The 13,759-nt window shown below is 38.4% G+C and overlaps 1 protein-coding gene across 2 annotated transcripts in view; it reads left to right on the top strand.

Moving 5' to 3' along the window:
• The window catches only part of tmeff2a (transmembrane protein with EGF-like and two follistatin-like domains 2a), a 94,606-nt gene extending 85,707 nt beyond the window's left edge, over positions 1–8,899 (top strand). For both annotated transcript variants that reach the window (XM_053233996.1, XM_053233995.1), the window contains exons 6-10: positions 2,064–2,212; positions 2,906–2,965; positions 3,376–3,499; positions 5,363–5,521; positions 8,178–8,899. In XM_053233996.1, coding sequence (XP_053089971.1) covers positions 2,064–2,212; positions 2,906–2,965; positions 3,376–3,499; positions 5,363–5,521; positions 8,178–8,274 — 589 coding nt within the window. In that variant the 3' untranslated portion in view covers positions 8,275–8,899. The remainder of the gene's footprint in view (positions 1–2,063; positions 2,213–2,905; positions 2,966–3,375; positions 3,500–5,362; positions 5,522–8,177) is intronic.
• The last annotated feature ends 4,860 nt before the right edge of the window (positions 8,900–13,759 follow it).

The raw sequence follows: 13,759 nt of genomic DNA, 5'->3' as shown, positions 1-13,759 counted from the left end.
ATATCACCCACCCCTTGCGTTTGTGAACAAATACAGAAATGTACAGCTGTCACTTTTATCCACTTATTTATCTGATACACACCTGTTATCCTGTTATAATACACGCTTACACACACCATAGACACTAGAAGATCGAGGGAGAACACCGATGGTGTTGTTATAAGGAACAAACATTTGCTCCCCAGCACTAAAATCTTATTTTGTTAATATGGAAACACTGAAATGCTGAAAAACAACATGGAACATTTATATTTACTCCTCTTGCAAACACTGGAGGCTTAAATACAGCAGCTGATCTCTGAAACATGTTAAATCTTAAACACATGCTCTCATAGCTTTATGTCATAGCGTAGTGTGTTTAGGTGAACTCAGCTCTGAATCATTGTAATGGATTTTCATACAGACGGCAGTGAGGAGAGCATGATGCAGAGCACAGTGGGTGTCGGTGCCTATTTTTGGCCTGTTTTCTGAAATATTGAAGTCATTGCCAGTGCAAACTCTACAGACAGCTTCCTCCAGGTCTGAGTCTGTGATGTTAAAAGACATGTTCATCAGTTTCCATTAATAATATCCTAATCCACTGTGTGTGTGTGTGTGTGTGTGTGTGTGTTTGGGGCTTTGTTGTGGGGTTTGAAGATTATTCCGTGTTACCTCTGTGTGGATTATTTGGGCTATAAAGGTTTAGGACTGTTTGACATTGCTGGTACTTATCCCTCTTCCCAAAACACATTAAATAATACAGTTGATGGCAAAAGTTTACACACACCTAGGCTAAAGACGTTCCATCTCAGTTTTTCGATCACAGATTTTCACAACACCACACATTTCATTTAAAATTTCATTTAATTTTAAAACAATCGATTGGTGAAAGACTCAGCTTTAATTCACTATATCAGGATTATATAAGTGGTTCAAAAGTTTACACACACCAAGTTGACTGTCTTTTTAAACAGTCTGGAAGATTCCAGATGTAATGACTTCTTACATTCAAGCAACTCAGCAAAGAACTTAGAAATAATTGTGGACCACCACAAGTTCCTCCTTTGGAGCCATATCCAAACAAGTGAAGGTACCATACCATATCTGTACAGATAATTGTATGCAAATATAAAAAATTTGGGACCATTTGGTGCCCCAGACACCAAAAAAAACGCATCATTCAGGCAGGAGGCACAAATTAACTCCCAACGATGAGTGAACATTGGTCCAAAAGGTTCAACTGAACCCCATAACAACAACAAAGGAACTGATCAAGGAGTTGGAGGCATCAGGTAACAAAGTATATACATCCACCATTAAGAGAGTCCTACATTACCGTGTCACACAAGAAAGAAGCTCCTACTCCAAGACCAGCATAGAAAAAAAGCCATACTGAAGTTTGCAGGTGATCAAGAGCTTTTTATAGGAGTCTTATCTGGTCAGATGAAATCAAAATTGAACTGTTTAGCCATAATGATAAGCGCTATGCGCTATATGGAGGAAAAATGGTGAGGCTTTTAATCAGAAGAAAACCGTCCCAACTGTGAAGCATGGAGGTGGCAGCGTGATGTTGTGGGGGTGTTTTGCTTGAAAAGAAAGCAGATACTTCAGAAAATAGATGTCATCATGAGGAAGGAAGATCATCTAGAAATACTGAAGCAACACCTTTAGACATCAGCCAAAAGCATGGTTGCAACTGGGTCTTCCAGCAGGACAGTGATCCTACGCAAACCTCCAAAGTTGGAACAAAATGACTTAAAGACAACAAAGTAAAAATACTGACGTGGTTTGGGATGCAGCTTCTGACTTGTAATTATAACTACAGATTATTTAATCTATAATAATTGATTTTTTAGCCAATAATACTTACATATTGGTCACCCCAGACTAAAGAGTTCGATCAAATCCGGTGACGAACATTTTTACATATTATTTAGAATAGTAAAGTGCGATTTGGGATACAGCCCAGAACTGATCTAAAATAACACCACTGAACAAATATGGCTAAACCTAATGTCAGAGTACACTTTAATCCTCTGGTTGTGGATAAATTGTGAACAGTACATCTGAATCTGCTTCCACAGGTGTGTGTGCAACATCGACTGTTCCCACATAAGCTTCAACCCGGTGTGTGCGTCAGATGGCCGCTCGTACGACAACCCGTGCCAAGTGAAAGAAGCCTCGTGTCAAAGGCAGGAGCGCATCGAGGTCAAGTTCCTGGGTCACTGTCAAGGCAAGCGATGTCATGCTTTACCTGTTCATACCTCCATCTATCTATCGTTCAACCTTTAGCTTAAACAATCCTTTTAGATTTTATAACAATAAATTGTAACAGTTATCATAAATTACCCAGTATACCTTACCTCCATCTCAGTTATTATTGATAACAATGCTTTTGGAAATAGATACATAACGGTCCTGACAGCACAGGAGAGAGTGTTTCAGCGAAGGAAGGATCCGATATGTTTATTCACACTCAGCTTAAAAAGATCTAAACATCATCTCTGTAATAGAAATATGACATTCTAAAATGATTGAACATGTGTATTAATTGAGCCAAGCACATAAAGTTCTACACTGAGTAAAAAATGAAAATGGGTCATTTTGACCCAAACAGATGAGGGTTAAGGAGACAGACGGCGCTCCCTATGCAACACACACACACACACACACACACACACATTTAGCTGTGAAGTGTTGTCATGTTGTGTTATTCGGTGGCCACCTGCTGTGGAGGGACAGTTGGCCAGATGTACAGTTTAAGCAAAAAACTCCATTAATGAGTGCAATAACGTCGGCCAGTGTACAGCAGCTGCTGCGGAGATGCTGACTGTTTAAATTATTTAATTTAAATTACAGTTTAATGACTCTCTGACAATTTAAGCTTGTGCACTTAAAACTTTTTTTGCTTTGTTTTAACCATTAGGTGATATGATAACAGGAAACAAACCCGGAGATGGACACTACGCCAGAGCCGACTTGCCAGGTACGTGTGTGTGTGTGTGTGTGTGTGTTATAGATTTTCTACATGTTTTCTCTGTAGGGAGTGTAATATGCTGCAAGCTGCTGACTGACAGTAATTGGTTGAGTTCTTGCACATTACTGAAACGTTTTTATGGTAATCTGCATCGTGATGTTTTGGCATCTGTGCTGATCCAAATAAAAGTGTTGAAGTGTAACTGCTTGCTATAAAGGAAACAACAGAGACACGTCATCAAGTTAGATTAGAGACAGACAGAGAGAGGAAGAGTCAGAGAGACGAAGACAGTGAGATAGAAAGTGTTAGACAAAGAGGGACTGAGCCAGAGAGAGAGAGAGGCAGAGGCGTAGTAGGAGAGGGAGAGAGAAATGGAGTGAGACTTCAGCAGACGTCTGTGTGTGTGTTGTGTTGTGTAGAGGAGAAGCCAGAAGTGTCAGAGGTGGCACGAGGAATTTACATCCCTTGTCCCGAGCACTACAAGAACTACTGCGTACATGGAGACTGTGAATACCCCAACATGCTCTCCACACCATCGTGCAGGTATACACACACACACACACACACACACACACAAAAGAAAGGCACTGAAGATCTCAACACAACAGCTCCCCCTGCTGTGTACATCTCCCAAAGTTGGACGAGACAAGAACAGCGAATAGAGAGAACTGTGTAGTTCCAGAGAAAAATATAATGAGTAAAATTGAGTTCAGACAAATCACTGATATCACTGCAGATGTGTATCGAGTGGGCATGCACTGACTGCTGCTTTTATCAGGTGTCTGTGTGTACTGTAATTTTTCCACCATTTACATTTTAAAAAAAAAAAAATATGAGATCACAGTGTTGATTGTCTTCCAGTTTTGCACCAAACACTCTTTGTACCTTTACTATTTCTTAACTAATATGCATAAAGTTGATCATTCAATTTTTAAAAAATCTCAGTTCTAAAGATGCTTGTCCCCTATGAAACGATTGGCCTCCTGTTGCTTTGTCACTCACTAATGTGAGGGCAAGGTGAGCAAGGATGTGAGGGAGAACGAGTGCAAGTGCACAACAGAAGAGGGGAGTGAAGGAGAGAGGAAGAGTTTAGGTCTAACAGTTGCTGCACTCAACACTCAGCAGCTGTTTCTCAGCACGAATCTCCCCAGAGAGAAGACTGAAGAGAATAGAGAAAGATCAGTGTGTGTGTGTGTGTGTGTGTGTGTGTGAGAGAGAGAGAGAGAGAGAGAGAGAGACATAGGTGGAGATGTGGGTCTTTTGTCCAGGGGAGGAAGCCCACACATACACAGCTGTCAAATTATCATATTCAGCTTTTTTATATTATTATTTATTAATAATATTCAAAGTAAAAATTCTACTTTTCAATATTTAGTTTTAGCTGTCAAATATAAGTCTAGAAACATGAGATTCCTAAATTTTTTGGCAAAATGACCCTTGTCAACTAGAATAGGTGAATATATCCTAATTGTCATTTATTGATTTCTGATCATTTTTGTTATCATTTTTGTTTCTAATTAAAGCATAAACTAGAACAAAGTATGTCCTAACTGACAATGTCCTGTAGTCAGTTATCTCAGTCGCTCTATTTCCGTGGCTGAATCAAAAAGTGTGCATGTAGTGCACTTCATAGTGTCTGCGACACCATTATGTTACACCCTATGTAGTGAGCAAATATAGTGAATAGAAAGCCATTTGAGATTCTGAATGGAGTTGTTTATTTTGAAGAGAGGTTTATTATTCTGCATCGCCCAAGAAATATAAATATAACTAAATATCAGGGATGAGAGAATATTACTGTGCATAACTAAATAAAACAATAACAATTTTGCCTCCTCATAATTTTCTTTTCTTAAGAAATGAACAGTTTTCGCCATCCATGGGTCATGCAATACAAATCCAGAATGGAGTGCTTTACTTTGTCAGTGGCAGTTTAACATTACCAGTTCATTAATATTCAAATGAATTCAAATGAAAACCAAATTTATTCCATTTAAAATTCCAATTCGAATGTCATTTTAAATGTTTAATGGCGTTTGACAGCCCTTGATGTACAAACAAAAAAACACCTGTGCCCCTGCTCATTCACGCAATTATCCAATCAGCCAATCATGATGCTGCAGGACGATGTATAAAATCATGCAGATACAAGTCAAGAGTTTCAGATAATGTTCACATCAATAAATTCAGCCACATTTGTACATTTGTACCTGCCTTTATTGGTCTATTGTCCCATCGCCTTACCCCCATTTGCCCATTGCCTTACCCCTATTGGGTCATTAACCCAATGGTCCCAATTTCATGGTCATTAACCCAATTTCAATGGTCTATATTGTACTCTTATTGTTTCTTTTCCTTCATTGATCTGTTGTCCTTCCCTCATTGGTCGATTTTTGGTCCACGCAGTTGTCACTCAGGCTTCAGCGGCCCACAGTGTGACACCAAGGAGTACAACGTGCTGTATGTGGTGCCAGGTTCTGGAAAAGTCCGATACGTCCTCATCGCCTCCATCATCGGAGCCCTGCAGGTCGCCATCATCTGTGTGGTGGTGCTGTGTATCACCCGGTGAGCATACACACACACACACACACACAAAGTTACACACACATACAAACCACAAAACCAATGACTGTACACAATTTACTTTAAACATAAATCGACTACTTTATCCAGCTACTATACTATACCACAACAAACTCAATTATTTTTCTGAAGCAAACAAACAACTCAGTTGTGGTTTCCAAATGTGAATCAGACAGCTCATTACACATGAAAAATCATCTTTATATCAGTATTAATAAAAATGTGTAACAAAACTAATTTAAATACCACTCGCCATCATAGAAACAAGAAATTAGCTAATAATAATTCTGTCCTAGAGGCTCGCACATGAGTGAACACCAACAAAAGCACAAAATAGTCATGAAAATACATTTGCTATGAGCATAGTTAGACAATTATTTGTAGCAGTAAAATATCAGCATGGAATCTGTAAGTGAAATAGAATTGTTTATCATTGTGAAAAAGTCACTACACTGTGCACATTTGTATTTTCAAGGTAATAAGAGCAGCTGATTTAATTTGTATTCATTCACTGTGCTCATTCCAACCTGGTAAATATGTAACATCTTATTTTTATGCTTTATTATTTGCATTTGTGCTATTATCACCAAAAATAAGGACGTCAAAGCCAAAGATTCATGTTATACGAATGCTGCAGTTCACACAGTGTTATATAGACAAGGCAGTTTTCAGGGAAGTTGATGCCCACACGCAAGCACATACCCACACACCTCATCATGGTTCGACTACCAGTGGGAGTGTGTTCAGTTCCAGTGGGAGGCCGCTGAATTAACACTCCGTTAAAGGTCAGCAGATTGTGGTGCCTGTGCGGGGATCAGTGATTAAAGTTTAAATCCGCTTCGCTCCTGAATAACCTTCTAAACGAATATTCAGAAACGACTCTGAAGCACTCCACACAAAGCATGAAGAGCCAGCAGGGGGAGTGTTTACTTACAGATCAATGATAGATGCAGAAATAGCGGACCAGCCATCTGGAGCATCTGGAAAATTCCCAGTGGGCTTGTTGATATGTGCACAGACTTGCGAAGGAGCAGTCAGCTCAAATACAGACAATTAGCTGCAAAAAAATCCAAGGAAATAAGAAAATACAACATGATTCCTCCACAATTATTTAGTAAAAGCGGCAAAGATAAATCGAAATTAAGAAGAAATCTCCACAAGCAGAGACGAAGTGCTACAAACATTTAAGAAAATTGAGAAGTCTTTATCGATATTGATACAAAAATGAATAAGAAATTAGAAAAAAAGATGAAGTAGCTCAGTAAATATAGACAAAATCTGCAAGAAATTATGAAACGTATGTCTACAAATAAATAAAATGTAAAATGAGAACAAGATAAAACATTTCAATTAATACAATTATTCTTCAGTTATACTTCAGAAATAGACATAAGATACAAGAATAAATGAAAAATATAAAAATAAAATAAAAATCTCCACAGGAGAAACACAACACCACGACAGCACAGACACTGTAGAGCCTGTAATCTGAATCTGCCTGGATGTGTGAAGGGAAAGTGTTCTTACAAGAGTGCAGAAATGTAGACTCACTGTTACATGTGGCTTTAACCGGAGAGGCCTGAGAGCTGACCTTTGCCCCAGAGACAAGACATGTAATACTGCCCATGGAGATGCCATGAGGCAAAACGGTTGTTCAGAAACCAAGAGCCAAACATGCTAAAATAAAAAATCTCTAAATTGCCCAGATTGTTACCTTGTTATCTTTTGTTAACACTTTAATTTAAGGTTTGCTCATAAACTATCCATAAGCAAGTAATATGTACTTTACTAAATGAAGATTAATCATTAGTTTGATGATCAATTAATAATTATTGATTAATATTTAAAATACATTTATATAACATATAACGAGGCATTATTAATCAGCTGGTTAATAATGACGCTTTGTTTATGAGCTGGAGTACATCCCGAGGAAAACCTGAATATTTTCAAGGGAAATTGCTTTCAAATTGCTTCATTAATGTGTTTACTAGCATTCTAGAAAAGAGTTATACAATAATTTAACAAAGATTTAGAGGCAATCTTATATCTAGTTTATTACTGAACCATAAATTAATGTGTTACCCTTTTTCGCACCAGCTACTGCTAGTCAATATGTTAATGCACCAAAAAAGACGAGAGTTATACAAAATGTAGAGATCAAGGAGTTAGTCCTTAGTCCTAAGGGCATAATGAAATTAGCATATTCAGTTTCACTTTAGATTAATGGTGTCAAAATATTTCCTTTGTTTCCTTACTCTAATTCAATAGTGCATTTCAATCTTTAAGGTCTTCAGCCAAATACAAAATGAACCATGCTAGCTATGGCTTCTGGAGCCAACATGACATCATTCATAGCTAATGCAATGAATGCCACTAGCTGTTTTCTGGAGTAGAATTTAAAAAAAAAAAAAAAAAAAAAAAAAAAGGCAACCCAATTCTTCAATCAGCAACATTACTTACATGTAAAAAATGTTCATTACCACTAGGTGGCAGCAAAGGACCAGGGTCTAGAAAATTCATCTCCTGCAAATCCGGATCCCACACACTTTCCATCTATATTCTTGTGAAGCTTAAAATATGCCCTCAGTCGTCGTTAATATCCACCCGCTTTTTGTCATTTTTCTCATTTGTACAGGAAGTGCCCACGGACTAACCGTATCAACCGTCAAAAGCAAAACGTCACGCACTACAACTCGGAGAACACCCTGCGCGCCTCCACCCGCCTCATCTAAGTGTCGGGAGAAGCCTCACAGTCGTGGGATATGTAGTAACAAGAGATTAAAGATACAAAAACAGCCACTCCCTCCTGCCTCCTGGTGCAACAAGATGGACCATACCGGACCGTACTACTAGACAGCGGGGAGGGGGTGATGGTGGGGTTGTAGGTGAGGCTGAGGGGGGTGACACCCGGTGCCTTCTACCTGTGGCACAGGACACAAACTGAGAGGATCTTAGGACATTACATTAGGACAAGTCCTACTATTTGGTTATGTATGGGTAATATTTCCACTAGTTTCTTTGTTTTGTCTTGGTGGGGTCTTTTTCTGTAAATGTAAATAAATAATTTATATCACAAAACAGATAATAGCATGCAACTGTATTTTTATGGTGGTTGCCAATTTGGCAAGAATAGGGGTTCTTAAATTTTTTTATAGACAACACTACATATGTGGGTTAATGTAAATTTTAGATTAATGATTTTGCTATGAACACCCTCTCACAGCCTGATATTCGTTATATGTTACACCTGTTCTGACCACTAGGGGGTAGATTTGTGCAAAATAATGTAACTTCTTGTGCCTTAGATCAGAGCTTATCAGAACTGACCCATTAAATGCAATTACAGTTGTAACATCATATTCGACATTGGTAATCTTAAAAAAAACTGCATACACAATGCACCTCACATTGAGCTGTCCAACCAAATCTTCACAAAAAAAGTAGCCGGTATGTGACTAATGTATATGTCAATATCACTCAACATAGCTAACACACTGATTTACATACGGATTCACAAACTGATTCACATATTCTGCCAACAGCGAAGAGCGAAAAATAATAATTAACTAATATAATTTGTAGCTGATATTTTATAGTAAGACAATGACCTTCTCCTGCACTATCCCTTCCAAGACCTAATCTGGGGGGTCTATTACTGTCAAATAATGGATAGAAGTTTTCAGACCAGTACTGGACATACTGATTCTGTAGACCAACAATATATATAATCAGGTCATGTATGTTGTAAAACCGGCACTAACAGACATTTTTATATCTATATTTATACATATATATATCAAATTCTTGAAATTCTTGACAGTTTTGGTCTAGACACTCAAAGTGAAACAATGCATAATTGTATTACACATTAAAAAAGTTCCAGTCACTCTGAATCTGTCCTTATATTAATCAAACACACTGAAATAAAGATTTGAAATTACTACAGATTGGAAGAGGACCACAACAACTCCTAGCTAATATTCAAACAGGTGTTTAATTTCATCCCCATATTTGTATGGGCGATCCTGGCTGCAGGTAGCGACCAAGGAAGGATTCATGGTTTGTACTCGTAAATACTCATTTTATTGACCCATTCCATACTGGCACATGCATATTCTGCAGGCACTATTCACCATAAACCTGTGTTTCTGAGACACCAGTGATACTAGAATCAGTATACGGATTGTAGCAAAGTTGATGTGGTATATGAGGTTATGAGGATTATTTTGTTTTTGTTGGATTTTTTTTAAACATACTGAATATTTATTCTCTGACAACACAATGGTAAAGATATTGGTCAAAAATCCCTGATTGAAAATTTGCTGTGTGGTAAAGTGGTCCTTCAAATGAACTATAAATATTTGGAACAGGTATAAGAATACCTTGGAGCTACAGCTAGTACAACATGAGTGTCCATACGAGTCATGGGCAGTATCAGTGGGAGAGACTGAGACTGGGGCAGGATCAGTGACAGAAAGTTTGACTGGTGTGGGATTCATGACAGAGACTGAGACTGGGGTGGGATCAAGGGCAAAGACTGAGATTGGAGTGAGATCAAGGGTAAAGACTGAGATTGGAGTGAGATCAAGGGTAAAGACTGAGATTGGAGTGAGATCAGGGGCAGAGACTAAGACTGAGGCAGGATTGGGCAGGGATTGAGACTGATGGGAGATTAGTAGCAGAGTGTGAGACTGGTGCAGGATCAGGGGCAGGGCCTGAGACAGGTGCAGAGTCTGAGACCTGGGAAGGATCGGGGCAGAGATTGAGACTGGGAAGGATCAGGGGCAGAGCCTTAGACTGTGCAAGCATTAGAGGCAAAGCCTGAGCCTGGGGCAGGATCAGGAGCAGGGACTGAGACTATGAAGGATCAGGGGCATAGACCAAAGCCAAGGATGATCATTTGCAGAGACTGGGACTGAGGTGGAAGCAATGGGGGACTGAGACTGACTGGAACAGGGTCAGTGGTAGACATTAAGATTGGAGCAAGATCAGTGGCAGTTACTGGGGGAAGATCATTTGGAGATAATGAGACTGGGGCAGGAAGCAACTCACTCATTATACCAAATGCCAAAAGTTTGTGGACATCTGACCATCACACCCATATGTTCTTTTTGTGCCATTGCAGATTTCATCCCCCTTTTGCTGTTATAATAATCCCCAGTCTTCCCTTGACCATCTTACCTGCAGTTTGATGTAAGCTAGGTGTGGGAGAGTACAGGCCTTGTTCTATCCTTAGCATTGTAAAGTGTGACTCTGCACAGCTCTTTCCTGAGCCACCAGATTTTCTATGCCAATGAAATGCACCACATGCATCAGTGGCAAGGTCTTTAGGAGGATGTGGGAGCTGCAAGAGGTTGGTTGTATATTTCTATTCAGACCTTTACACAAATTATAGTCAAAATCTCTAGCTTGGGTCAGACAATAGACATTGTTACCACATATATGGTGGTGAGATATTAGAAAGTTGCCACTAATACATGCAGCAGTGTTTGTTTTCACTGCTGCGTGTATTAGTGATAGCTTTATGGTGTATAAATTTGCACAGCGTGGGATTATAACACCAGTGAAACAAATTAGACACGGGTGACAGCTATAAGCAGAGGGTGTGGCCATGCTGAAGCTGAAACATAAGACAGAACTGGAAGCTTCTGTGAGAATAGCTATAAATTCATCAGTATCCAAATGATAGTTTCATATTTGGAAACTTGGGAAACTCATCATTCAGTTTACAGGACCTATTTTGAACCTATTTGTATATAGTCAAATACACCTAAGAGTATTACATTCATGCTAACCTAATGTCCTGGTAATAATGGCAGACAGCAAAAGCCAGAACAATGCAGCAAGCCCCAGGATTCCTGGTATTCCCAGTCAGCAGAGGATTTTCTGGGTTTATTTGCACCAACAGCCTGGAGAATCCGACCTCATCTTCAGCTGTCTCAGCGCCAAGGGAGGAAAGGTTGAATAGAAAGCCTTTAATATGTGTGTGCAAGGATGTGTATCTCTGTGTGTGAAATGTTTCTTGGGAATTTTGTTCCAAACAGACATGCCCCTCCAGCCTCAAGTGAACACCATTTTCTGTTTCCTTGATATTTTGTTGGTTTTATACTGAAAACGTAGTATAGGGAAGAATTCAGACAGTAACAATGGACATAATCTTCTGTCTCAGAGGTTCCATGACTAATTATAAGTTTAAACATTGAATATTTCTTTATTATTTATACAGGCTGAATTCATAGAAGATCCTGACTCAATCTAGATTCTTCTGCAACAGATAGATGGCTCAGGAAAGTTCTAGCATAATATTAATATAGACTGATAGTGCGGCATGAGTATGAAACCATGACAGACGTGTAAAAATGTGTACTTGGCATATTTATTAATGGTTAGTTGCATAGAAGTCTCTGATAATTGCTGGAAGCAAATATCCAAACATTTGTTGTTATATTAGTGACAGCTTTATAATGTCACAGATAGGAGTTTTTAGGGATGATTTTGGAAGACTGTTTCCCCAACCATGTGAGGTCAGAGCCAGAAAGTGAAAAAAATACACTTTCATATTATTCATATGACACATTATCATATTATTCAAGAATATTATTATGCACTGACTCCACTGGGCAAAAAATGGGGCTTTTAATATACCCCTGATGAACACATAGCATATAGCTGAAAAGGCCAGAAAAACATCAGCATAATATTTCAGAAGGTTTTATTATTAATATTCACTGTTCCATCTTTTCCACCATCTTTTTCATGTTTAACAATTTAAGGTTAAAAAAGCTAATAAATCTTCCTTAGTTGCTATAATGAAATTTCTGCAGCTGTTGTAATTACCAAGGTGTTTTTTTTAATAGTATTAAAAAGTATTATTAATATTTAATAACATTAACAATTATTATGGTATTTATGAACAAATTCATTTTAACAAAATTCATTCGTATAATTCATCAGGCTTTTTTATATTATTCTAGCAATCTATTTAAGTGTATCTGATTAAAGACAGTAAGAGGAGACATTTTGCAATAGAGTGTATGTGACCCTCAGGTCAAGTACCTGCTGAGCATATCCATTCAAGCTGAGAGCCACCTTTCTGATTATTAATGGTGCAGTGACACCATAAATTCAGGCTGATCTGTAGAGGCATGTCTATCTGCGCTCTGGAATTTTCCCACGGCAAAGAAATACAAAAGTAACAGCAGTGTGCTGTGAACCGGGCAAATTAGACAATAATCCACAGATCCAGAGAGATCAACTACAGGATGTTGCTGGATTCATTAGGAGCAATATGAACACATCACCTGGTGCAGTTCAGCTCTACACAAGTTCACACTGGTCTGGATATAAAACAGGATGGTTAATTTTCTTTCTGAGATAAGATCTAATCACCACAGATAGGCATAGGGAGCAAATAATAGAGGAAATGAATTATGAAACAAGTTTTTTGTTGTTGTTGTTGCTGTAATCAGAAGGTGATCCTATTGTGAACATAATTCCCTGTAAAGTTCACATCCTAACAAGTGCTTTATGTTTCTTATTGGCACGTAATTGTTCCAAAAGTGCTCTATTTTCATAATTGTCACCCTATTGATAGAAAATATTACATTTAGTCAGAGGTGTGTAAATCAGCAGTGAGAGAAATTAAGCCAATACCTTCATGCAGTGGTTGTTTTTGGCCAGCAGAGAGCAGACTGTCTTGGTGTTCAAAGGGCCAGCAGTAAATATCTGCATGAGCGAAATTTTAAAAACATTTTAGTAAAGGTGTAATGAAAGTGAAAAAATAAATATTCTCTACAGTAATCACAGTAAATAAAAATCACTTTATCTAAAAGGAGGGAGTGGCATTTGTGTGTGTGTGTGTGTGTGTGTGTGTGTGCTTGGAGAGAGAGGAAGGGCCAAAAGGGTGAGAATCTCTTCCTTCTTTCCACAATCCGAGCACAGGATGAGAGAATTCACATTGCAGACCCAACAAAGGAAACTTTATCCTTGTGTGTGTACTGAAGTGCATGCGAAGGATTTCGAAGGATTTTTTTTTTTTCAAAAAGGTGAGAGAACCTCATGATAAGTTCTTGGGAGGGAGGATGACTAAAAATAAACCGTTTCACCCAGATGCATAAAAGTAATAAAGCAATAAAGTGCAATAAAGTCTTAAAACACTGATATCCACTGGCATGAAAATGACCTCTTGCCTCAATACACACAACATAGCAATGTTCT

Source organism: Pangasianodon hypophthalmus, chromosome 5 (genome assembly GCF_027358585.1).
Source record: "Pangasianodon hypophthalmus isolate fPanHyp1 chromosome 5, fPanHyp1.pri, whole genome shotgun sequence".
Classification (NCBI taxonomy): domain Eukaryota; kingdom Metazoa; phylum Chordata; class Actinopteri; order Siluriformes; family Pangasiidae; genus Pangasianodon; species Pangasianodon hypophthalmus.
Note: the sequence above shows the minus strand (reverse complement) of the source record. Positions and strands in the feature narration are given on the sequence as shown.